Raw genomic sequence first — 26,332 nt, 5'->3', positions numbered from 1 at the left:
CCGGTTGAGGGTTTGAGGGGAAGATGGAGTGTCCCGCTCTGGCCACGGTGGAGGCTGCAGACCGCGCAGGGGCTGGGCCTCACCGTCGCTCGGAGGAGCGGGAGGGCGGGGAACCGGACGGGGTGCGCTTCGACCGCGAGAGGGCGCGCCGCCTGTGGGAAGCCGTGTCGGGCGCGCAGCCGGTGGGGAGGGAGGAAGGTGAGTCCCGGGGCCTGGGCGGCTGCCCGGCTGGCGGGGCCCGACCCGCTTGCTTGCGTGACGCGTCCCGGGACGGCTGGTCCCTCTCGCGTAAAGGGGCAGGGCCTCCTGCATCGGAGCGCAGCGGTTCCCAAACTCAGGGCCGTGGTCCCCTGTCCCCCTGCGCACGTCCCCTCGTCGACCCTCGCCACCAGCCTTGCCTGATGTGTGGCCGAGCCAGATGCTCCACGCCCTTGCCCCCAACTCCTCGCGTCCCTGGCTCTGCACTTGGCCACCCTCGTGTCTTGCATCCCTTCCTCACCCACGCCCCATGCTTGCAGCAGCTCTGGGATGGCCTTGGTAACCGAGCTGTTGGCCTCACCTGCTTGGGTCCCTATTCCAGAATAGGAACCGCGATGGGACACTGGCCCAGGGATGTGTCCCAATGCCAGCTTGCTGTGCGTTCGACCTGATAAATGGAGGTAGAAAGGGGTCGCCGGAGGCAGGTGGCCTGGCCAGGTGGCCTGTCTGTGGGCACCGGCACAGTCCTCTGCCTCCCCCCCCCCCCCGAGGTACAAAGACAGAGCTGGGCGTCTGTGCTAATCCTGACAGGTCCCCGAGAGGACACTGGATCTGTCTCGTGGTGCCATGCTTTGAGAACACTGATCTTGCCAAGTTAATATTTGCTTGTGGAATTTTTGCTGGTAGCCAAGGACGGTTTCTGTTTCTGTTTGATATACAGATTTCTATGCTGGTTTATACTTCTGCAATGGAAAAAAAAAAAAAAAGAAGAAGTATAGCCTAACTCCTCTGCTGCCTTCACACGGTTTGCTCCCGAAGTTTCCCTGCGTGAATTGGCCAAATCCGCTCACAGAGTAGTTCACTGTGTTCCCAGGCCCAGCTGGGCATCCAGCTGTACAGCTGAGGGAGCTGAGTGTTTTGCTGTAGAGAGAGAGCCTTGCAGTCTAGTCCAGGACACCTGATAAGTTCCAGGAAAGGATGCAGTGAGCTAGAATGTGTGGGATTGGAGAGTACACAAAAGGAGTGACGTTTGGCCCTGGGGAAGGCCGTCCCCTGCATGGGGAAGCAGAGGCGCACGGTGCATTCTGGAAAGTGTCTGCTTAATGTGCGTGGGAATGGACGCTCACTCCATGACCCTGTTCGCTGCACTGTCGTCACTGCTCCCATGTTCGCTGTGAGAGCCTGGCAGCTAGTAATGACACTTTCTTGTAGCATCTGTATTGAGCTGTGATTTATATTCCATAGGATTCATCCATTGTTAGATACACTAGTGACTGATTTTTGAAGGACAGAACAGTTCTGCCCGGTGCTGCCTCCCTCTCCTAGGCACTTGCCCATTTGTGTTCTCTGTAAATCTGTCTTTTCGGGTGTTTCATACACTCAGAGTCATGTAAAATGCAGTGTTGGGAGCCCGGCCGCTCTCAGGGTATACTCGATTGTGTGTTAGCTCTTTGTAACTTTACTGCTAGATGGAATCCCAGTGTAGGCATTCCTTAGCTGTGGGCAGCTGGACTGTTACTAGCTCAAGCTCTTGAGGAAAAATGTGGCTGTGAACATTCATGCCAAAGGTTCTGGGTGTGTGTGCATTTCATTTCTGCTGGCAAATCCCCCTAGGTGTGGAGTTGCACGGTCGTGTGGTAACTAAGATTCTGACACACTGCCAGGATGGCTGTACCACTTTGAACTCCTACCATCTCTACGTTTTTCCATTTCTCCGGGAGGGTTTCAGTTTCTTTATCTTTGCCAACACTTAGCATCCTCTTATGTTTTGATTGTAGCCATTCTGGGCATGCAGTGTCATCTCATGTAGTGTCCTAGTGATGTTATCACCTCTCCGTGTGTTTATTGCCTATTTCTGCATTTTCTTTAGTGGAATATCTACATATTATGTTCATTCTGGAATGTTTGGCTTCTCATTATGGAATTATTGACTTGTAACAGTTGCTTACGTATCCTGGGCACTAGAGCTTTGTTGTAAAGAAATTATTTCCAAATATGTCCTCCTTAGGCCAGCATATTCACTCAATTGGCTAATCCTCCACCTCCGAGCACAGACATCCCATAGAGGCACCACTTTATGTCCCACCTGCTCTACTTTCAATCCAGCTCCCAGCTGGTGGCCTGGGAAAGCAATGGAGGATAGCCCAGTGGGCCCCTGCACCCAAAGGGAAGAACCGGAAGAAACTCCTGGTTCTGATTGGCTCACCTCTGGCTGTTGTGGACACTTGGGGAGTGAACCACTGGACGGAAGATCTTTCTCTCTGTGTTTCTCCTCTCTGTGACTGCCTTTCCAACAAATATAAATTTTTTATAATAAAGAAGTAATAAAATAAACCTTTTTAAATCCTTTCATTGAGTAGGGCTTGTCTTCACTTTCCAGTGGTTTGTCTTTTTAAAAATATATATTTAGTTTATTTGAAAGGTAAAGTTATAGAGGAAAAAGGAAAGAGAGAAAAGAGTGGCTTTTCAACCACTAGTTTACTCCCTACATGGCCGCAGCTGGTGGGACTAGGCCACGCTGAAGCCAGGAGCTTCTGGGTCTCCCAGGTGGTTGCAGGGGCCCAAACATCTGGGCCCTCTTCTACTGATTTCCCAAGCATATTAGCAGAGGCTTGGATCAGAAGTGTTGGCGAGGTACAGAGTCTTGGCATACCATATGAGCACTAACTCATGTCCCAACTGCTCCACTGCCCGTCCAGCTCTCTGCTTGTGGCCTAGGAAAGCAGCAGAAGACGGCTCAAGTACTTGGGCACCTGCACCCCTGCGGGAGACCAGAAGGAAGCTCCTGGCTCCTGGCTTTTGACCAGCCCAGCTCCAGTCATTATGACCATTTGGGGAATGAACCAACAGATGGAAGATCTCTCTGCCTCTTCTTCTCCCTGTAACTCTGCCTTTCAAATAAAAATAAGTAGAACCTTAAAAAAAAAAAATGGAGCAGCCAGCACTGGGTCCAGTACACATAAGAGATGAGATGCCAGCATTGCAAGCAGGAACCTTATGTGCTATGCCACAATGCTAGCACCCCAGACTAGCCCCCAGTGTCTTTTTTTTTTTAAGATTTATTTTTATTTTTATTGAAAAAGCAGATTTATAGAAGACAGAAAGATCTTCCACCCGCTGGTTCACTCCCCAAGCGGCCACAACAGTCAGGGAACTGAGCCTATCTGAAGCCAGGAGTCAGGAGCCTCTTCCATGTCTCCCATGTGAGTGCAGGGTCCCAAGGCTTTGGGCCGTCCTTGACTGCTTTCCCAGATCACAGCAGGGAGCTGGATGGGAAGTGGGGTAGCCAGGACCCAAGGCAGCACCTATATGGGATCCTGACACGTACAAGGCCAGTATGTAGCTACTGAGCCATCAGGCTGGGCCCCCTGTGTCTTTTGAAACACAAATGTTTTTAATTTTAATGAAATTGGTCTATTGATCTTTTAGTGCTTTTAGTACCATATCTTAGAATTTTTTATCCTAATCCAGGGTCACATTGTTTTGCTCTTGTGGTTGCTTCTAGTAGTTTTATAGTTTTAACTCTTACATTTAGGTCTGTGAGTCATTTTGAGTTAAATTTAACATGTGATAGAAGGTAAGTGTCTAGAATTTTTTAGATCTTGCATATATTATCTGATTGTCTTGGCACTCTGTCAGAAAGAGTCTCCCTTTGTTGTTGAATTGTGCTGCGGTTGAATGTAATTTGTCACCACCACAATTTAAGTTACTTTTGTGTATGTGTGTGTATAAACATTTATTTATTTATTTACTTATTTATTTATTTATTGAGAGAGAAAAGGAAAAAGATCTGTCCTTCGCTTCACTCCCCAGATGGTTACAACAGGCAGGGCTGGCCCTGGCTGAAGCCAAGAGCCTGAACCTCCATTTTGGTCTCCCACATGTGTGGCGGAGGCCCAAGTCCTTGAACCATCATCATCCGCTGCCTTCCTGGGCACATTAGAGAGAAGCTGTGGAGCAGCCAGGGCTAAGCCATCCGGCACTCTTGATGACAGATACTATTATCGCAAGCAAATGTTTAAGCTGCTGTGCTACAACACCAGCCCCCATGGTATATATTTTTCATTTTTACTGATTTAATATGTGAGAGAGAATGCTAATTTTTTGGTTCACCACCTAAATGCCCACAACAGCCGGGGCTGAGCTGAAGCCCAGGAGCCTGGAACTCAGTCCAACTCTCCTACAAGAGTGGCACCTGCTTGGCTCTCACCTGCTGCCTCTGAGGGTGCATATTAGCAAGAAACCGGGGTCAAAGTGGAGCCTCAATTCAAACACAGGACCTCCAGTATGGGATGTGGGCATCCCACATAGCTTTACCCAGTAACCAAAATGCCTGCCCCACTCCCATCCATCCTTTTCTCCTTGATTATTTGTATTTTCGAGTTTATAAGATCTGTCTCTTACAAGCAACATTCTGTGAGATCTTGCTTTTCTTTCCAATCTGACATTCTTTGTCTTTTGAGTGAACTACTTAGACTGTTCTCACATACTGATACTGAAAAACATTACATTTTCCATCCTCCTATTTACCTCCGTTGTGTTTTTCTTCTTTCAAAGATTTATGGGCCTGGTGTGATAGCGTAGTAGCTAAAGTCCTCGCCTTGAACACACCAGGATCCCATATGGGCACCGGTTCTAATCCCAGCAGCCCCACTTCCCATCCAGCTCCCTGCCTGTGGCCTGGAAAAGCAGTCGAGGACGGCCCAAGGCCTTGGGACCCTGCACCTTCATGGGAGACCTGGAGGAAGCTCCTGGTTCCTGGCTTCGGATGGGCTCAGCTCCAGCCGTTGCTGCCGCTTGGGGAGTGAACCATCGGACGGATGATCTTCCCCTCTGTCTCTCCTCTCTGTATATCTGACTTTGCAATAAAAAATAAATAAATTTGAAAAGAAAAGAAAAAGAAATCCTGGCATGTGCAAGGCAAGGACTTTAGTTACTAGGCTGCTGCGCCGGGCCCAGCCATCATTGGTTTAAATAGAAAGTTGAGCCATTAGCAAAAATCACGTCACTGTATGTGATGAGTCACTTTTTTGCTTTCTGCTTTTGGGATGTTCTGTCTTTGTCTCTCAGCAGTCTGACTGTGATGGGTCTTTGTGTTGCTATATATCCTATTTCAGGTTCCCTGAGATTTTTGGATCTATACATTAATATTTTCTCATCAACCACAGGGGATTTTTAAGACATTATTTCTTTTTTTTTTTTTTTGAACATTATAATTACCTTATAGCTTTATTCTTTTCAGTTTTCTAAGTTAGAAGCAAGATTTCATCTATTAAATTTTAATTCATATATTTATGTGATGTTTTGTCAATGAGTTTGAATTCATGTATTTATATAGTATTCCTTAATGGAGTCTTTTTTTTCTAGGCAATTCTTTTTTTTTTTTATTTTTTTAAATTTGTTTTTTGACAATCTACATAATTAGAGTAAAAAGGTTCAAGCGCTACAGGAAGATGGGCAAGACAATTAGTTCTGTATTGTTTCCTTAATAGATCTGATGTAAAAGGGGATTTTAAGGGAGAAGCCCCGCCCAGTCTCCCACCCACCCCAGGTCCTGGATGTGGGGCATGCTCCGAGGGTCTTGCTGAAGTGATTCTAATAGTTCAACAGTTCTGAATTGCCGCCACTCTCACTACCCCAAGCGCGATGCGGTCTTTGGAGAATCCACTGATGGACATAGTCCATCACAGAGTCTCTGTTTGTCCAGTTTTTCACTGCAGACATTATTTCTTACAATAGTTTCTTCTACCCAGTTCTCTCTCTTGCTTCCTCTGAGACCATCCTTATACTTAATGGAAATACTCCAAAAAATATGTGCTGGATGAAGCATTTGGCCCATGCTGAAGACTCTGATTAAGATGCTGCCCTCCGGGCCTAGCACCGTGGCCTAGCGGTTAAAGTCCTTGTCTTGAACACAGCGGAATCCCATATGGGCACCGGTTCTAATCCCAGCAGTCCTGCTTCCCATCCAGCTCCCAGCTTGTGGCCTGGGAAAGCAGTCGAGGACGCCCAAAGACTTGGGACCCTGCACCCAGGTGGGAGACCTGGAAGAGTTCCTGGTTCCTGGCTTCGAATTGGCACAGTACCAGCTGTTGCAGTCACTTGGGGAGTGAATCATCAGACGAAAGATCTTTCTCTCTGTCTCTCCTTCTCTCTGTATATCTGATTTTGCAATATAAAAAAAAAATTTAAAGCTGCTGCCCTCCCACATTGTAGTGCCTGGCTCTGGCTCCTGACTCCAACTTGCTACAAATGCCAACCCTGCCAGGTAACAGGGAGGGCAAAGTGACTGGATCCTTACCCACTGCTGGGGGCCTGGACTGAGCACCTGGCTCCCAACCTTGGCTGTTTTGTGCATTTGTGGAATGAACTAGTGATTGAGTGTGTGTATGTGTGTGCACGCCTGTCAACAAATACTTTTAAAGTAAAAAAAAAAAAAATGTGAGTACGAAGAGTTGGGAATTCATGCATATGCAATGTCTGTTCACTTTTCTATGAATCTCTTGCAGCCCCCTGGTATTGTTCTGTGACCTCTGAAGCTCTGTGCATTTTCTTTAACTTTGCTGCTGTTGCTGTCCTTCATATTGGATATTCCTTTTTTAAAGATTTAGTTTGATTGGAAAATGCTGTAGTATGCCTGAACAACAGACAAGTGCGGTCAGGTTCTCGTCTCACGAGGCGGGTCATTCCTGAAAGCTCCTTGTCCCTGGGTGCGCTTTGTCTAGCCCCCTGCAGCCTTGTAAATGGGTTAGGAAATCGCCATAGACTGGACAGTTGTCACTCAGCGTCTCTTGTTCAGTTGGCAGTCAGATGCCGGCTGGAACTTGTGGAGGCTGGCCAGGCGCGTCTGTCCCTGCATGCGTCAGGGCCTCTCCGCGTGGCCTTCACGCACGGACGTTTTGCTTCCATTCCTGTCCCTGTACAGTCTGTTGATGCAACTATCAGAGGATCCTTTACAAAGCACAAACCGGATCTTGTGACTTTCCTTCACGCCAGAACCCAAGCCATGTTCCTGCTGTGGCTTCTGAGGCGTTATGGCCGCCCAGCGTGATCTTCTAGGTCACGTCTTTATCTCCTGCCACTCTTCCTCCATTCGCCATATTCCAGCCGTACTTAACCCTCTCTCTTACTTTGTGCTGTAGCTCCAGGCCTGGTAACTGGCATGTAGAAGGCTCCATGAGTGTATGTGTACAGACTGTGGGAATCTCTGTGGGGCCAGAGAGTAGGTTCCAGCAAGGAGGGGGTACCCCGTCTGTTTAGCGGGCCATCACACTGTCCTCACCAGCTGCCTGTTGCGAGGATAACATTATATATATATATTAGAGGTTTAGAATTAGTCTAGATTATGAGAAAAGAAAGTCATGAGTGACATGGCCCCTGCCCTCTTTATTTTTATACAGTTAAACTCTGAAATTCTTGAAAAGAAAGCCTCATTAGCTTTAACAAAACAAAATCGAAAATCTGGGCTCAGCACAGTAGCCTAGTGGCTGAAGTCCTCACTTTTTATGTGCTAGCATCCTGTGTAGGTACCAGTTCATATCCCAGCTACTCCACTTCCCATCCAGCTCCCTGCTTGTGGCCCAGGGAGGCAATCTGGGAAGGCCCAAGGCCTTGGGAGCCTGTACCCGCATGGGAGACTCAAAGGAAGCTCCTGGCTTCAGCTCAGCTCAGCTCTGGCTGTGGTGGCCACTTGGTGAGTGAACCAGCAGATGGAAGATCTTTTTCTTTGTCTCTCCTTTTCTGTAAATTGGCCTTTCCAATAAAAATATTATAAGTCTTAAAATAGAAGCAAATGAAAAATAGCTTAAAAAATACAAAATCTCTGGGCAAGCAGGAGATACCTGCTCTGTGAACCCTCTGTGCCCTCTCCCCTTTGGGACCCTGCACCTGCGTGGGAGACCTGGAAGAGGCTCCTGGCTTCGGATCAGCATAGCATCAGCCATTGCGGTCACTTGGGGAGTGAATCATCAGATGGAAGATCTTTCTCTCTGTCTCTCCTCCTCTCTGTATATCTGACTTTCTAATAAATAAATAAATAAATCTTTAAAAAAATTTTTTTTGCTTAACATGTAGCCCCAGCACATTAGTCTAGTGGCTAAAGTCCTTGCTTTGCATACACTAGGATCCCATATGGGTGCTGGTTCCTGTCACAGCTGCTCCACTTCCCTTCCAGCTCCCTGGGAAAGCAATAGAGGACAACCCAAAGCCTTGGGACCATGCACCCATGTGGGAGACCCAGAAGAAGCTCCTGGCTTCTGGCTTCTGATCAACTCAGCTTCAGTGGTGAACACCTTTGGGGAACGAAGCAGCAGACAGATCTTTCTCTCCCTCTCTCTTTTTTTTTCCTAAGCTGGAACTGAGCCAATTTGAAGCCAGAAACCAGGAGCTCATCCTGGTCTCCCATGTGAGTGCAGGGTCCCAGGGCTTTGGGCCAGCCTCCACTGCTTTCCCAGGCCACAAGCAGGGAGCTGAATGAGAAGTGGGGTCGCCGGGATTAGAACCGGTGCCCATGTGGGATCGCGATGTGTGCAAGATGGGGACTTTAACCACTACGCTTTCACATCGGGGCCCAGAAGTTCTTTCTCTCTCCTTCTGTCTAATAAAAATAAATAAATCCAGGCCTAGCAGCTAAAGTCCTCACCTTGATCGTGCCGGGATCACATATGGGCACTGTCTCTGGTTCTGCCAACCCATGTCCCATGCAGCTGCTTGCTCATGGCCTGGGAAATCAGTCGAGGATGGCCCAAAGCCCTTGGGACCCTGCACCCACATGGGAGACCCAGATGAACTCCTGGCAACTGGCTTTAGATCAGCTCAACTCAGGCCGTTGTGGCCGCTTTGGGAGTGAATCAACAGACGGAAGATCTTCCTCTCTGTCTCTCCTCCTCTCTCCATATCTGAATTGGCGATCTAAATAAATAAATAAATCCAAAGACATATGTATCGTTTAACGTGTAACATTTATTTTTAGGGCATGCTATGTAATATTTCAGCATGTATGCAGTGTAAATCAGACAGCAATCCTGTTTCCTTATGTTTATGTTTGGACTTTCCCGGCTCTTTATTCAGCGTCTTGAACATCAGTGTAATTCATAGACACCATGCAGTGCTATGAAACACCAGCATGTAGTCCGTCTGTCTGTGTTTTGATGCCCACGATCCACCCCTCTCTCTTGCCTCTCCCTTGGGCTTCCATTCTGGAGTCTTCCACCCTCCTTTTAAAAGTTCTGACTCGGAGCCAGCACGATAACCCAGCTGTGTTCACTGGCCTTGGTTTGGCTGAACACAGCTGAGACAGGCAAAGTCTTTCTCAAATGTTTACCAGAACACTGTAAGATAAAAATGGGAAGGTAAACAAGAGATGCTCAGGGACAGAAACAGAGCCGGGCAATAGCCCCTCTGCCCATAAAGGCTGCCCAGCTAAGTTCAGGTACGTGGTATGTGGAAGGGTGTCAAGGTTTCCATCGAGCACCTCTCTCCCAGGCAGTGTGGTCACTGGACGGTCAGGACTAAGAATTAAGAAGCAGTGGACTCCTCCGCCCTCCTGCCCCCGGGCTCTGCCTCTGTCTCCGTTCCATTATGGTGTCTGAAGAAACCAATACCTTGGGGGAGATTTCTGCCTCTGCCTTAAAGAAGTAAAGCTTTGTTCTTTGAGCCCGACAATTAAGCACAGATTAATACCGTGTTTTCTGTAGCGTGAGACTTGTGCAATAGATGCCTCAAAGTTAGATCAGAAACAGTGAAATAAGTATTCTCTTTCCAAGGTTTTCTTTAGGATACATATATATCCTATAGATGGATGGATGGATGGATGGATGCAAAGGCAGAAAACAGGAGAGAGACTCCACCTGCTGGTTCAGTCCTGAAATGACAGCAGTGGCCAAGGTTAGGCAGGCCGAAGGCAGGAACCAGGAGCTTCATGTCTCCTACTTGGGTGACGGGTGCCCTAGCACTTGGGCTGTCTTTTGCTGCTTTTCCACATTAGCAGGAAGCGAGAGGAAAGAGGGACAACCAAAGTGGCACTCTAATATGGGAACTTAGCATCACAAGCAGCAGCTTAACTCGCACTACCACAACACTGACCTTTCCCAGGCTTTTCATTTTCCTGATTCTAAGTCTCAGTTGGGTACCTCTGTGACTTCAGATCTCTTCTTCTGAGGGGGTGTTCCAAACCTCTGGCAGCAGTATTCAAGAATTGTCTTTTTTTAAAAAAAGGGGGGGAGGGGTCACCAGGACCGCCCAGTACAATGGCCAGTGGTTAAATGCTCACCTTGCAATGCTCCAGATCCCATATGCTGGTTCGTGTCCAGGCAATTCCACTTCCCATCCAGCTCCCTGCCTGTGGCCTGGGAAAGCAGTCGAGGATGACCCAAAGCCTTGGGACCCTGCACCTGCGTAGGGGACACTGAGGAGGCTTCTGGCTCCTGGCTTCACATCGATGAAGCTGCAGCTGTTGCAGCCACGTGGGGAGTGAACCATCGGACAGGTCTTTCTCTCCCTCACTATAGATATGCCTTTCCAATAAAAATAAATAAATCTTTAAAAAACACAGTCTCTGGGAAAGTGAGAGGGGAATGCCGGCATCTGGTTTAGTGGTTAAGGCACTGCTTAGGATGGCCACATCTTCTGTAGAAGCCTCTGGGCTTGAGTTCTGTCTCCGCTTCCGATCCAGTTTCCTAATAACGCACATTTTGGAAAGCAACAAATAATCTCAAGTTGTCACCCACGTGGGAGACTTGAACTCAGTTCTTTCCTGGCTTCAGGATAGCCCAGTCCCAGGTATTGCAGGAAGTTTGGAAAGTAAATTCTCTCTCTCTTTCCTTTTCAAATAAATAAAGAGAAGTTGCTAAGTACAGCAAGTTGGCGTGGTTGTGACATTAGTAGCGAGGCAGCTGGTGTGGGGACATGGCATGAGACGGCAGCAGGCGAGGAGGAGTAAAGTCTGGCTGCTGCACTGGTGTGGCAGCCTGTGACTCGGTGCCCGTGTTAGAGGGCGTGCTCAGGAGTGATGATTTGAGCTGCTGCTGTCTGTCCGCTCAGGGCTTCTTCATCTCCCCTCTGCAGTGGAGCATATGATCCAAAAGAATCAGTGTCTCTTCACCGACACCCAGTGTAAAGTCTGCTGCGCCCTGCTGATCTCGGAGTCCCAGAAGCTGGCCCATTACCAGGTAAGCCACTCCACTCTTCAGACCCAGCGCCAAGCCCCACTTCTCCCAGTCTTCCCGCTGTGAAGTAGAATTCCTCCTTAGCTCTTCAGACATTGCCTTCGGGCATATTGGCTTGTGACTTCAAAGATTCACTTCCTTCCTCTGGCTCATTTCTCCCAGCCAAAATCAGGATTGCTGTATGTATAACTTCCCTTGCATCTCAGTACCGTAGAAAGTACGAGTTTGCTTTAAATAGACCCTAGCTTGAGTCACAGCTTTGATACTCATCTTGGCCAGGAAACTAACTTCACCACTTCTACCTCAATCTCAACCTTACAAAGAAAAATGATAACTTGCACATAGACTCGTGTGGAGATTCAAGTTAATAGCATGTAAAATGCCTCGATCAAGTTGGAACTCAGTGAACTAAATGTCTTGCCCCCTACTCTCTTCCTCAGAAGTTTTTGAGGATGAATCATCATGAAAATCTAGTGAGTGATTTTGAGTGCCTTAAATTTGAAATGGCATTTGGCTATCTTTGATCTTTCTCCTGAATTCCTGCAGAGCAAAAAGCATGCCAACAAAGTGAAGAGATACCTTGCAATCCACGGGATGGAAACACTCAAGGGGGAGCCGAAGCGACTAGACCCAGAGCAGGTAACACAGCTGCCGTGTGGAGAGCGCTCGCCTCCTCACGCAGCCTGCAAGCAGGTTGGTGTGGTGGAGGAGTGTGGGCCCTCGAGGCAGGCTGACTCGGCCCGCGAATCCCCTCTCTGTGTGACTCGGCGAGTCTTAGGACATCTCTGAGTCTTGATTCCTTCCTCTGCAAAATTAGGATGCTAATTTCGGCCACCTTTCAGGATTTCTCCAAACTGAAAAACTAGGAAAAGTTAATAGAAAGCACCCACCCTGGAGCCTGACACCCTACTGAGCACGCAGCTGGCGGGGGCCACTGTCACATGTTCTCCTCAGCCAGTGGTTCTTTAGTGCAGAGAAGCAAGAAGCAAGAAGGCTGGAAGAACTCAGACCACTTGCTTTCTTGAGAGCCAGAGGAGAAAAAACAGTTTGGCATTTGAATGTGTTGAATAAACAAGAGGAAAGAAAAGTTTCCACATACATGCTCTGATTGAAAGGTAAAAGTGTTTTATTTTTGGCCCAAAATACTGTGAGAATTATGCTGAATAACTAAGCTCCTCAAGAGGAGCGTTATTTCTGTCCCTGTAGGAATTTTGCAAGTGTCAAGCAATGAGGAGCCAGCCTAGTCCTGGCTCATTAGCTTCCCAGTTGGAAGACTTTGAGCCAGTCACTTCACCTCTTTGAACTTCATCCATAATGTAGAAATAAACCCTGCCTCTTATGGATACTGTGAAGTGAAACTGCAGTTGCTGTAAGATGCTGAGTAAGTAAGAGCTGACCCCACAGGTTACCTCCTCTTACCAAGACGGTCACAGGTACGGAAGGCTCTTGCTTGTCCCTTGAAACTCACTGGCTGTATCCCCTAGTTACCCTTAGGAACTTATGAGGACAAGATCATCTCTGTGACCTCAGGCAAGTCACTTTGTCTCTTTGTCCCTTCTTCCTTCAACTCCTGGGGTAGCCTGGTCATTCGGATGAGCTCACAGAACCGCCCACTACCACCACTGCCAGCAGCAACAACAAAGAATTGTTAAAGCCCAACATCAGAACACTCTGTTGGATCCAACTTTCTCAGAGACAGGTTGGAGACCCTTAATACAGGCTTGATGTCCACTAACCTTAATGTGATCTGCTTGTTCACTGAGCCCTAAGCCTGTGCTGTGTTCATTTGAGTTCACAGAAAATGCTCCGAGCTGTAACACGGGCAGGATAGGAAGGGCCCATACCCTCGGGAGCACAGCCTAGGAACCAGGGGTAACTCCTCCTGGATGACCCTGCAAAGAGGCGGGGGAGTTGTTGGCTGACTTGTTTTCTCTTTTTTTCAAAAAAAGATGTGTTTATTTGAAAGGCAGTTACAGAAAGGAAGGGAAAGAGAGAGAGTGCTTCTAGCCACCAGCTCACTTCCCAAATGGCCACAATGGCCGGGGCTGGGCCAGGTGGGAGCCAGGAGCTTCGTACCGGTCCCATGTGAATGGCAGGAGCCAAGTACTGGCATCATCCTGCGTTGCCTTCCCAGGCATAGTAGCTGAATTGGAAGTGGAGCAGCCAGGACTTGAACTGGTGCCCATATGGAATGCTGGCTCACTGAGCCACAATGCTGACCTCTAAATTATATTTTTTGAGTAAAAGTTTCTACCAAGAGCTTTGAAGCTTAAGCTGACCAGGCAGGAAAGCAGCAACGTTCTAGACAGCATGTATGGGCCAAGCAAGGCAAGGAACTCACAGAGAATAAAATGAGGAGTGGTGAATAGAGCCTGGGATGAAATAGCGGAAGAAGAATGCAGAAAGGTAGGTTGGGGTTCACGTGTGAGGGGGCCTTAAATGCCCACTCTCCTGTTGGGCAGTGGGGACCAGTAAAGATTTTCTGATGGAGCAGTGGCGTGACCAGACCTGTGTTCTTTCTCCCAACCAGAAGAGCAGCAGAAGCAAAGACAAGAACCAGTGCTGCCCCATCTGTAACATGACCTTTTCCTCCCCTGTCGTGGCCCAGTCGCACTACCTGGGGAAGACCCACGCAAAGAACTTAAAGCTGAAGCAGCAATCCACTAAGGTGGAAGGTACTGGTTTTCCTGAGTAGTGCTATATCGGGACCCTCCCAGTCCTCGAGCCACCGTTGCCTGAGTGCTCCCCCAAATGCTCACTGGGGCACAGACTTGAAGAGGGTGACCAGACTTTGAAATGCCCTCATCGACACCCACGTAGGCCCCGCTTCCCTGGGACGCAGCCTCAGGTGTGCTCACGTAACCTCCCTTTCTTTGGTTCCATCAGCTTTCTCAGCGGAAGCATCTGAGCCTAAGCTCTTGTCCTAACAGTCATCCCTTGGGAGCGCCCGACTCCTCCAGGCAGCACACATCCTGAGAGCATCCCCGCTTCGAGTTTTCCCTCCCAGCATCCACCTGCCCTTACTCCTCTTATGTTCCAAGTTGAAAGCAAAAGCCTTGTCTTTTTTTTTTTTGCATGCTCAGGTTATGCCCTGCTCACTTTAATCCTCAAAAGCTGCCGGTTCTTCTCCAGACAGGAACTTGCCTTTCAGAGTGGAGTACTTCAGTGCTGCCACTGTCGCCCTGCAAGCTGTTTGCAGCTGCCGTGAATTCATCTCGGTGGAATGACTTCTAAAGCAGTGTCCTTTATCTCCTCACCACTGGGACCAGCCCCTCTTTCATCTTGTTAACTCCTGACTTGCTGGGGTTTTTAACCTCTGCTAACTGTAATTAGTCAAGAGTGAAAGTTCTTTGATCTTTATTTCATTTTTTTTCTTCTCTACTTTGGACCAAGAAGTAGGCTATACTGTTTGTAATACTTACTGTCCTTTTTGTTCCACAGCATTAGGAGAACAAGACAACAAAGCTTTATAAGGCTTTGAAGATAGGGTGAAAAATCACTCATGGTGAATGCCCTTTAGTACACCCAAATCTCATTATACTTGCTATGAAACAACAAAATGTGGGCTTTGAAAACCACAGGCGCCCGGGCTTAACTCTTGGCACTGTTGTTTATCATTTGTGTGGCTTCTTTGTGTCTCTGAGTTTGCTCACCTCTAAAATATTAATAAAGCCATTTATTCAGATTGTAAGGTTAAAATAAAGCATGTCAAAACCTAGGATACGATAGATGTTCAGTAAATAACAGCCGCTGTTTCCGTAACTGCCTTCACCGTTAAGATAGCCAGTGAGTGGAACTTCCCCCATAAAATGTAACAACCGAGGAGGCATCCTCCACCAGCAGCCTTGCTTGGTCAGGTCAGCATGAACTCAGTCCTGCTTTTGTTTGAGGCTAGCCTTTGGAGCCAGTCATGGTGTTAGCTGAACTTAAAGGTCACAGAGTTCCGTTTCCACAAATGTAGAACTTCTCTAGGATAAGCCTGGTCTCAGCAGTTCCTCACTCAACAAGCTATTTTCCATATTCACGCTCAGGCTTTGCCACATGCTCGCAGCATTTTACATCATCATCATAGTGCATGTCCATTGTGTATCCTGCTTCTACTTTTCCCTGAGGTTTGTAGTTAACGTACATTTCCATATTTTTAATATATATATATTTTATTATTGGAAAGACAGATTTACAGAGAAGGAGAGAAAGATCTTCCCTTCGCTGGCTCACTCCCCAGATGGCTACAACAACCAGAGCTGAGCCAATGCAAAGCCAAGAACCAGGAGCTTCCTCCGGGTCTCTCACATGGATACAGGGTGCCAAGACTTTGGGCCGTCCTCTGCTGCTTTCCCCACGTCACACACAGGCAGCTGGATGGGAAGTGGAGTAGCCAGAACACGAACTGGTGCCCATATGGGATCCAGGTGCTTGAGGGCAGAGGTTTAGCAAATTGAATCATCACACTGGCCCCTCCATGTTATGTTATAGATATATAAATATATTTGTAAGGTTTAAAATTTTTCATAATATAAAAAGTAATACAGGCATACTATTAAAAATATAGATATGTGGAAAGAAAAAAATTACCTATAACTTTACCATTCAGAGATAAACATTGTTAACATTTTTAAAGTTTCCCCTATAATCTCGTTATATGTGTGTGATTCTGTGTGTACATTTGTTTTGTGTATTTCTAGATTAGCTCCATGTCTGTATACATTTAGACATAGAGTACTTAAATTGCCTTATAATTTTGTATGAAAAGGATGCATACTCATTATTAATAATCCCAGTTCCAACAATGGGAAAGCTGCAGAGAAGGTACAAGCATCCCCCAGTTCCACCACCAAGAGAAACACGGTGAATGCCTTTTGAGGACTTTCATAACACCAGTATCTATATTTGGATTATACATGTATCTTTTCACGATGATATGACATACATATAATTGCCATTTTTATTTTTCATGTAATATAACGTATTTCCTTGTGTTATCACCTCTAACATTGAACACTCACACCCCTCCCCTCCTTTCTCGGTGTCGTAAGCAGCACCACAGAAGGCTCTTTAAGTACCAGTGTAACCGCACTGCAGTCATAAGCATGCCGCTGGGACGGTCTTCTCCTGTTTCAGTTTCCCAAGAGAAGACTTGATGGCTCCCGCTTGTGCTGAGTGTGCAGTGAGCATCCTCCAGCCTTCACCATTCGCCTCCCGTGCTTCTTTGCAATATCTTCTTAAGAATGGCCTTTATCTCTTTAAGGACTATCATTATCTCTTTTCCTGATGCCAGTACTCAACTTTCTTTATGGAGAAGTTGAAAACTAGTGCAAAGCGCTCTAAGCTGTATGCTTTTTGTCCTGTTTTTCCTTGCAGTCACCTATCTGCTTTTGTCATTGTTTTTATGAAATTAAGGACGTAAGAAGCACACTGATATTTTTGTTAGCGGAACACCACAAAATGAACATTTTCTTGCGTTTTAAAATATCCCATAACATGTTCGTTACTTTTTGAATGACTCACTGAAACAAAACTAGAGGCCAGGAAAATTGAGATTCCTTCTACAGGAAACCATCGTGCGGAAAGCCAGCAAACGTCTTGTGACTTGCTGACCGTCCTCCAGATCGCCAGGTCGAAGTGGTCTGGAGTGGGGGAGCACAGACGCCGTGTCATCTGTCTGAGCATGCCACTGAGTCACACTGCACCTCCTCCAGGACTGTCAGTTCTGGGCTGCGCATTTTCAAAGCAGTGCCTGCTAGTTTAACACCATTCCAGGCACATGCGCTTGTCAGCCATAGCGTCACTTCATAGGCCATCAACCCGAGAGCCTGCGCACCCACAGGAGCCCCGGTCACTGAAATCACTGGGCAGAGTCAGGGATGTCTAAGGAGCTGAGAGCATCAGCTGTACCCCTCACTGTGGCACAGCAGGGAGAACATGGGCTTTGGGTCACACAGACCTGGATTCACTCCCTAGCTGATAATCTTGGGCAAATCACTTCACCCATTTGAGATTCTGGTTAGTTCTGAGGAGCAAAGGAAAAAGGTCTCCAAAAACTTCATTAAAAATGTGTTTGATTTTCATAAAAATCTGCATGGCTTTTAAACATTTTTAAATCCGATTTTCCATGAGCTTTTGAAGTCCCTGCGTATATACAAACCGTGTAACTGTGCCAGCGCCATCCTCGCTCTGCTCCTTCCGCCTGCTGGGTAACCACAGAGGCGTCCCTAGCCTGGAGGGCTGTAAATGCCTGCCTGAGCCCCAGGACCTCTGACCTCGTTCCTGCACCTTGGTTCTCAGCTCTGTGGCTGGGGTGGCTTGAGGATGGAAATAAAATACCCGAACTTCTTGTCCCACGTGCTGTGACCTTCCGGGGCATCTGAGGAACAAGACTGCGGATGTGTCTCTTTTAGTCTTTGGAATAAGAACACAAGTCCAAAGGCTTCCCGTGTGCCTAAAGTAACTAAAGCCGCTGAGCAAAATCGCTGTTCTTGGGCTCCCCCAAGTCTTCCCAGTTTTCCCAATTAGAGAAAGCGTTCACCGTGTGATGCACACACGCAGTGTCACGTCTGCAAGTGTGACTAGTGACACGGCCTTTCTGCTCAGCATCCCTCTGGGTTCTGTTCATTGTTTCTGTTTGAGCGTCTCACCACTGCTCTCTTAGGAATACTTACAGTTTCTTCTTTTTTCCTTCTGGCTTCCACCTTAGCCTTGCACCAGAGTAGAGAGATGATAGACCCAGACAAGTTCTGCAGCCTCTGCCACGCCACCTTCAACGACCCCGCCATGGCCCAGCAGCACTACATGGGCAAGAAGCACAGGAAGCAGGAGACCAAGCTCAAGCTCGTGGCGCACTACGGGCGCCTGGCGGGCCCAGCTGTCGCCGACCTGGCAGGTGAGGGGCTCCAGCTGACGCCCGGGGCTGGGTCGGGGCTGCGCTGCAAGGCCACCTGGGGCCAAGCCCTCTAAAGCAGAGTCTGCCAACTCAAGAGATCTAGAGAAGCCAGGCTGGAAATTAAACAAGAACCAGGAAGGGATGTGGTGAGCTGAAGAGCAGTTGCTCCTCGCTGGGTCTAGATAGCTGTTGCTGAATCTTACTGTTGTCAAAAACCTGAGAGGGCATCATGTATATATATTTCTTTGATTGTTAAAGTATGCAACTAAAGTAATTTTTTAAAAGATTTATTTTTATTATTTTTTCATTGGAAAGGCAGATATACAGAGAGGAGAGACAGAGAGGAAGATCTTCCGTCCGATGATTCACTCCCCAAGGGAGCGCAACGGGCCAATCCGAAGCCAGGAGCCTCTTCTGGGTCTCCCACGCGGGTGCAGGTTCCCAAAGCTTTGGGTCATCCTCTGCTGCTTTCCCAGGCCACAGGCAGGGAGCTGGAAGGGAAGCGGGGCTGCCGGGATAGAACCGACGCCCATATGGGATCCCGGGCGTGCAAGGCGAGGACTTAACCACTTGTGCCACCGCGCCGGGCCCTAAAGTAATTTTTTTTAAAGATTTATTTATGCTGTGTACCCGGCCGAGTCCTGCAGTGACCAGGACTCAGTTCCCAGGTCACAGGGGCTCCCTCGGGGCTCCCACAGACCACGATCCTCCTCGCAGGCCGTGGAAATACAGCCCTGGGCAGTGAGCACGCGAGCCCCTCCCAGTATCCAGCTGTGGAGCCACCTGGCCTCTGGCAGCTGGCTGCCCTCTGTCCACGTGTGACCAATCGGAGGACACAAGGGCTGACAGCAGTGAGGCGGGTTCGGTGGCAAGCATTGCTCCTCCAGTTCCATCCAAGACCTGCCTTCTAAGCCTCCCGAGACAGGAGGAGACAACAGGTCGTCCTCACTGTCCCACAGACAGGCAGTGACTCCCCTTTTGACGGAGTCCTTCCATCTGGTGTGGAATCTAGAAACATGAGGCAGGCTGCTCAGACTGCTCTGTCTCGCCCTTCGTGTTGGGCCACCATGTGTCTGGCCGACCGGGCAGGGCTCTCTCGTAGCAGATCTTCCCTTCTTGGCACCGGACCCCACTCTCTCCTGCCTCTTCCCCCTGGCCATGCCCTCATTTCATGTCCACTGGCAGGATTCAGTCATTGCAGTAGTGTGGACTCCTGTTTTTAGTAAGAATTTTATTTTATTTTATTTTTGTTATTTGAAATGATGAAACTGTCATAAATGATATAAAATTTTTAAATTTTTTTTTTAAAAAATCAGATTTACAGAGAGAAATAAAGATCCATCCACTGGCTCACTCTCCAAGTAGCCACAACGGCCGGAAATGTGCTGCTCTGAAGCCAGGATCCAGGAGCTTCTTCTGGGTCTCCCACCCAAGTGCAGGGCCACAAGTCTTCGGGCCGTCCTCGACTGCTTTCCCAGGCCACAAGCAGGGATCCCTGCTGGGTGGGAAGTAGAGCAGCTGGGATATGAACCGAGAACCATTTGGGATCCTGGCACATGCAAGGCTGTGATTGAGCCACCAGACTATCATGCCTGGCCCTGGGCTCCTTTGTTTAACATTCATTTAACTACCTGAAAGGAAGAGTGACAGAAACAGAGCTCTTTCATCTTCTGATTCATTCTCCACATGGCTGCAACAGCTGCAGCTAGGCCAGGCTCAAGCTAGATACCAGGAAATCTACACAGGATTCCAACAGTGGGAGCAGGTACACAGTCACTTGGGCCATCATTTTTTTTTTTAAGATTTATCTATATTTTTAATTAGAAAATCATATTTACAGAGAGAAGGAAACAGAGAGATAAAGATCTTCCATCTGCTGGTTCACTCCCTAAGTAGCCAGGCCCCACTTGGGCCATCTTTGCTGCTTTCCCAGGCACATGAACAGGGAGCTAGATCGGAAATGGAGCCGAGGCCTGGCATGATGACTCAGTTGCTCCAATACGGGCACCAGTTCATGTCCCAACTGCTCCACTTTACATCCCACTCCCTGCTTGTAGCCTGGGAAAGCAGTAGATGATGGCCCAAAGCCTGGGGACCATGTACTCCCACTGGACCAGCCCCCAGCTCTGGTTCCTGTGCCTGCAAGCATGTGCAGTGGATTGGTCCGGTCTGTCCCACATCCCATTCAGATCTCATACACGTCATTGGGCATTGAATCCTAACTCAAACCAGCTGACTCCACCCTGCAGCCCACACTCATGCTAGTGGGTGCCACGACCTGTCCAGCCAGGCCTGCCCCCAGTCCTGGTTGTCAGGCTCACCAGTGGGAGTTGCAGCCCATCAGAGGGGTGCCCACAGCCTCCCCCTGGCCCCGCTCCCTTCACTTGATCTTGCACTCTCCAGCTGGTTCTGCAGTCTAGCTCCACAGGACTTGCCCCCAGTCTTAGAACTTGAAACCTGATGCTGTGGCAAACCTAACCGCCTACCCTCACTCTGGCTTATGCCTGTGCCAGTGGATAGCATCAGTTAGCCCAGCCTGTCTCTCCCTCTAACCCAGTTCCCATGTAGACCAACAGGTGTTGTAGCCCTGCCCCAGGAGTCTGCCCCCATCCCAGCTCCCATGCTCACCATCAGGAGCAGTTGCCCAGCAAGGGATCCCAGCATGTGCAAAGTGAGGACTTTAGCCTCTAGGCTACTGTACTGGGCCTGTCTCTTTCTCTCTTAACCTTTTGTTCTTTTCCTCTTCTTCCTTCTGTTAATATTTTGAGTAAATAAAAGTTCTATAGCTAATGAACCAGGGTAGAGCCTGGCAGTCAGACCAAGTAGGGCAGCATTTCATGTTAGTGTGCAGGTTCAAGTCCCAGCTACTCCGCTTCCGTTTCAGCTCCCTGCTAATGTGCCTGAGAAGGCAGTGATGCTTGGGCCCCTGATGCTCACAGGAGAGACGTGGGTGGGGTTCCAGGGCATCAACCTGGCCGAGTCCTGGCTGTCGCAACTTGTTCCATGTGGGTGCAGGAGCCCAGGGATGTGGGTCATTCAGTTTCCCCAGGCACATTAGCAGGGAACTGGATCAGGAGTGGAGCAGCCAGGACTTGAACCAGCACCCATATAGGATGCCTGCACTAAGGGTGACATCTTAACTTGCTGGGCACATCTCCAGTCCCTCAGTAACAGTGTTCAACTTTAATCAGTAAGTTATTCCTTTTTATTTTTAACAATCTGCCTTTTGGGCCCGGTGCAGTGGCCTAGTGGTTAAAGTCCTCGCCTTGAACGTGCCGCGATCCCATATGGGCACCGGTTCTAATCCTAGCAGCTCCATTTCCCATCCAGCTCCCTGCTCGTGACCCGGGAAAGCAGTCGAGAGCGGCCCAAAGCCTTGGGGCCCTGCACCCACATGGGAGACCTAGAGGAGTTTCCTGGCTCCTGACTTCGGATTGGCGCAGCTGCGGCCATTGTGGTCACTTGGGGGGTGAATCATCAGAAGGAAGATCTTCCTCTCTGTCTCTTTTCCTCTCTGTATATCTGACTTTGCAATAAAAATAAATAAATCTTTTTTAAAAAGAGTGCTCTCCTCACTTCCTTAAAAATAAAGAACTGCTGCTCTCTTCTCCTTCCGGCTTCCTTCCCCGTTTCCCCTTTTTCCTTTTTTCTCTCCACCACCTCCACCCCGTTCCTGCCCCACTGGAATAAACCTCCTAAGATTAAAAAAAAAAAAAAAGGATCTGCCTTAAAAAAAAAAAAAAGTATTCATTTTCATTTTCATCGGAAAGGCAGATTTACAGAGAGGAGAGACAGAGAGAAATATCTTCCATGTGCTGGTCCCCAAATGGCTGAAATGGCCAAAGTTGAGCTGATCCGAAGCAAGGAGCCAGGAGCTTCTTCCAGATCTCCCAAATGAGTGCAGGGGCCCAAGATTTTGAGCCGTCCTCTGCTGCTTTCTCAGGCCATAAGCAGAGCTGGATCAGAAGTGGAGCAGCCAGGACATGAACCAGCATCAATATGGGATCCTGGTGCTTGCAAGTGGAGGATTACCCAATTGAGTCATTGTGCCACAGCCTAGATGACTTTTTAAAAAAATGCTTTGCTTTAAAAATGATGTATATTGTTGAGGACTTCCTATTGTCAGATGTATTGTCATGTTTTGTTCATGAGGTTGTAACTGACATTAGCTCATTTTACAAGTCATGAATCTGGGTCTCGGAGAGGTCCCCAAGGCGATCTGGCTGCGAAGCTGCAGGACCTCAGGGCGGGAGATGGCTCAAGAGGTGCCTGAAGCAGACGGGCCCGGAAGTCATGTGTGCTTGTCGGTACAGCTAGCGCCTGGCAGGCACATGGCATGCCACAGCTGGTTCCACCTCTGTCAGCGGCCAAGCCTGAGCGGGCCGGGCACTGTCTGTGCGTGCTCACACGGGTCGCTGTGCTTGGCTTCCACATCTGATACTCTGTAGATCAGAAATGAGCCTCCTGGGCCCGGCGCGGTGGCGCAAGTGGTTAAAGGTCCTCGCCTTGCACGCCCGGGATCCCATATGGGCGCCGGTTCTAATCCCGGCAGCCCCACTTCCCTTCCAGCTCCCTGCCTGTGGCCTGGGAAAGCAGTCGAGGACGGCCCAAAGCTTTGGGAACCTGCACCCGCGTGGGAGACCCAGAAGAGGCTCCTGGCTTCGGATCGGCATAGTGTCGGCCCGTTGCGCTCACTTGGGGAGTGAATCATCGGACGGAAGATCTTCCTCTCTGTCTCTCCTCTCTGTATATCCGCCTCTCCAATAAAAAAAATAATAATAATAATAAAAATAAATCTTTAAAAAAAAAAAAAAAAAAAAGAAATGAGCCTCCTGGGAATATTCTGGAAGGCAAACCTAACTGTGACGTGAAGGAGGGGAAGGGTTTGAGCGAGTCAGTGGGGTTGCTTGGCACACCAGTGTCACCTGCTCTGCAGTGAGCTCAGCACAGTCCCAGCTGCTGTGCCAGCATGGGGAGCAAGGGGCAGGAGGCTCCCGAGTCCAGGGACCTTGTGACTCTCAGGCCCTCACCCGTACGCACCCGTCAGCTCTCGGAATGGCCGCTGCATGCCTCGGTGAGCAGCACCAGCCCCCCAGGGCCCCTGGTGTTGGAAAACTAAGCCTGTTGATTTTGATCTGTTTCAGCTGGGAAGGGCTACCCTTGCAAGACGTGTAAGATAGTGCTGAACTCCATCGAACAGTACCAAGCTCACGTCAGCGGCTTCAAACACAAGAATCAGTGAGTACCAACCTTTGAAACGCGGTGGTCTGCAGCGGGAGCTCTGGGCTTCTGAGTGGGAACAAAGCCGGGCAGTCCTCAGCTAAGAGGGAATCCTGTTAGCCCATTCTCAGAAGATGAATCGGTCACCAGGAAGAAAGGTCTCCCATAAGCTCCCTCCAAGCCTCTGGACTTGCTGGTCTGGGGACTTGGTAAGGAAAGAAGCACCCCAAGTACCTGCAGCAGTCTGGGGAGGGAGCCTCTTTCCGGGGGCTGAAACACCTGCTGTAAACTGTGACGGGAGCTCCCCCTACAGGTCACACTGTGGAGTGTTTCGTAGGGAACAAGTAAATGACCGTCTGGGAAATGACTAGCATACACTGAAACCCAGTTTGCCCAAATTAACTTCGCAGTAACCTGGGAGCCAGGCAGGCGTTTGTCACAGCAGTTTAGTCGCTACCTGGAATGAAATATCTGGTTCAAGTGCTGGCTACTCTGCTTTTGATCCAGCTTCCCAATGCACACCCAGGAGGCAGCAGATAACGGTTCTGGTGCTGAGGTCCCTGCCGCCCGCAGGGAGACCAGGCTGGAGGTGTAGGCTCCAACTTCAGCCCAGCCCGGCACTGGCTGTTGTGGGCATTCGAGGAGTGAGCCAGCAGATAGGAGAGCTCTATTTGTCTATCTTTCATATAGTATGCAGATAATTAAATATTCAAAGTAAAAATAAAATAAAGCCTGTAAGGCTGCCAGCATGCTGGCCCCAGGGCGTCAGACTAAGAGGGAGGCGGCGTGGGCCTCTGATAGGCTCATGAGGGATGCGCAGTGCGAGCAGTGCCACACACGCCCTCTGGGGAGAGGCGCCGGCACCCCGTGCTGGAGGCCAGGCAGCTGCGCTAGAAAGGCAGTCTGCTGGAGTGATCGGCTTGTCTTTGGATGGCTCTGCATTACCCATTGAGCCAAATGACTTCAAACTAATGGAAATCAAAACTGCCCTGGTCCTCTCTGAGCTGCCTGGTCCTCTCCACGCCATGGCGGATCTTCTTCATCTAGGACTGTCCCTGACATGGCGCCTGCTCCACGTGCGCCGCAGCTAACCTCTGCCTGTTACAGCCAGTGGTCAGGGAGTTTCAGTGACCTTTACACATTAAAGTGACCCTCTACTGTGACCTCACCCAAGGTGGCATCGTCGCTAGGAGCTAGAACCAGGATTCGGAGCTGTTTGACCCAAAGCCCATTGGAGATAGTACATGTGACAAGCCGTGCTGGTGCCAGGAGGGACAGTTAAAAGCAGGTGCTTTGTTTATTCATAAGTAGATATTTATTGAGTTCATTGAAAAACAGAATTGATTCATCTGAGAGGCAGAGTGAGAGAAAGCAAGCGTCACTGCACTGGTTCAGTCCCCAGGGCTGGGCCAGGCCAAGCTCAGGAGGCCAGAGCTCTCTCCTGGTCTCCTGCGTGAGAGACAGTGGTCCTGAGACCTCAGCCATTGTCCCCTGCCTTCCCAGGCACGTTATTATCAGGGAGCTGGATTAGAAGCAGAACAGCCAGGACTCAAACCAGTGCTCCAGTTTGGGATGCTGGTACCACGGGCAGTGGTGCCACCTGCTTTGCTGTAGTGCCAGGCCCATGGAGCTCCTCTGTGGTCAGTCCCTGCTTGGGGTGCTGGGACTCGCGTGGGAACAAGGGCATTCCCGGCCCGAGGGATCCTCCCGTGTAGAAGCACATGCTGAACAAATACACGAGCAAATGAGACAGCAGCGTGTGGTGCTGGGCCCAGCGAGTGTGAACTGGAGAGGAAGTAGCAGCACTGAACGGCCCCCAGCTCAGGCCTGCCCTAGAGCTGGCCACAGCAACCGCCTGGAATGTCCTCGGGTGTCCAATTGGAGTGCTGTTCCTCACGGGGCAGAACTGACCTGAGACCAAGTGGGAGGAGGGAAGCCGAGTGCTCCTGCTCCTGTGTCCTAGAAGAAGCTGCCCACTGCTGGCTATGCCTGCGAGTACCCCCACTGACCCTGTGCCTGTCTGCTTTCTCCATTGCAGGTCACCAAAAACAACCGTGTCACCCTTGGGCCAGATCCCAGCACCACAGCAACCCGTGCAACAGGATGCCGCCGCCCTGGGAGAGTAGAGGTCCCCGCCCGGCTCCGCTAGCCAGCTCCCTGTGACCGTCACGTGGCTCTCTCTTCCCTCTTCCTCACAGCAGGAGAATAAGAGGATGCTTCAAAAAGCTGGTGGAAAAAAAAAAATGGAATTAAGAGATGTGTTTATTTTGGTGCAAAAAGGTTTGAAACCCACACATAGTTTTTCTGACATGTGTTTTCCATGAGCTTTTTGAAGTTCCCTTGTAGACAGACCTGAGATGGGATATCGGACCACAACCTTGTCCATAGAGGGGTTCCCTGCCGGTCATGACACTGGAAGCAGAAGTCTGGAGAGGACTAGGGGTGACCTTGGAGGTGGCCTTCCCCCATACCAGCCCTCTGGCCACGTGTCCTAAGACGCCCTGCTCTCGTCTCCCCTGCAGGCCAGGTCCTTCAGCTAAAGACCTGAGCTCTTTCCGGCCTCCAGGTGTCTCCGGCGAAGCCTGCAGCTTTGGTGCCAGATTTTAGCCAGGCAGGGTATGGTTGGTGCAAAGTGTGTGCCCTCAGCTGATGTGACACTCCCAGCACCCAGACAAGTGTGGGCTTCCCGAGCCTTGGACCACATACTGGCCAGCTGGGCTGGCTGCTGGAGCAGTGACCCAGCCCTAGCAGGACTTTGTCAGCCACCCACCCCTCCCCACAGCTCGCGAATGGTGCTAAGGATCTACAGGAGCTGGGTGCGGGCTGCAGCCGGAGGGCACTTCGGTGCCCCATAGGGGCGTGGGAGGCT

General features: G+C 49.4%; 1 protein-coding gene across 6 annotated transcripts; it reads left to right on the top strand.

Annotated features, from left to right (window-relative positions):
- ZNF346 (zinc finger protein 346) lies at window positions 1–25,658 on the top strand. 6 transcript variants are annotated; one of them, XM_040963217.1, is made up of 8 exons: window positions 24–198; window positions 11,263–11,366; window positions 11,910–12,002; window positions 13,894–14,044; window positions 16,203–16,211; window positions 18,025–18,243; window positions 23,388–23,481; window positions 25,502–25,658. In XM_040963217.1, the coding sequence occupies exons 1-8, from the start codon at window positions 24–26 to the stop codon at window positions 25,587–25,589; spliced, it is 933 nt and encodes a 310-aa protein (XP_040819151.1). In that variant the 3' UTR covers window positions 25,590–25,658. The 6 variants fall into 6 exon arrangements, with proteins under 6 accessions (XP_040819239.1, XP_040819323.1, XP_040819151.1 ...); XM_040963305.1 differs by lacking the exon at window positions 16,203–16,211 and having other exon boundaries at window positions 1–198; window positions 13,894–14,038; window positions 18,058–18,243; XM_040963389.1 differs by lacking the exons at window positions 11,910–12,002; window positions 16,203–16,211 and having other exon boundaries at window positions 10–198; window positions 13,897–14,038; window positions 18,058–18,243.
- The last annotated feature ends 674 nt before the right edge of the window (window positions 25,659–26,332 follow it).

This window comes from Ochotona curzoniae, unplaced genomic scaffold (assembly GCF_017591425.1).
Source record: "Ochotona curzoniae isolate NIBS_2020 unplaced genomic scaffold, NIBS_Ocur_1.0 contig_1, whole genome shotgun sequence".
In the NCBI taxonomy this organism is placed as follows: Eukaryota; Metazoa; Chordata; class Mammalia; order Lagomorpha; family Ochotonidae; genus Ochotona; species Ochotona curzoniae.
Note: the sequence above shows the minus strand (reverse complement) of the source record. Positions and strands in the feature narration are given on the sequence as shown.

Bases quoted from the DNA above. Each gene is read 5' to 3' on its own strand.
- ZNF346 (XM_040963217.1), top strand. From the start codon at position 24: ATGGAGTGTCCCGCTCTGGCCACGGTGGAGGCTGCAGACCGCGCAGGG. The intron at 18,244-23,387 runs GTGAGGGGCTCC...GATCTGTTTCAG, and splicing joins AGCTGTCGCCGACCTGGCAG to CTGGGAAGGGCTACCCTTGC. The intron at 23,482-25,501 runs GTGAGTACCAAC...TCTCCATTGCAG, and splicing joins GGCTTCAAACACAAGAATCA to GTCACCAAAAACAACCGTGT.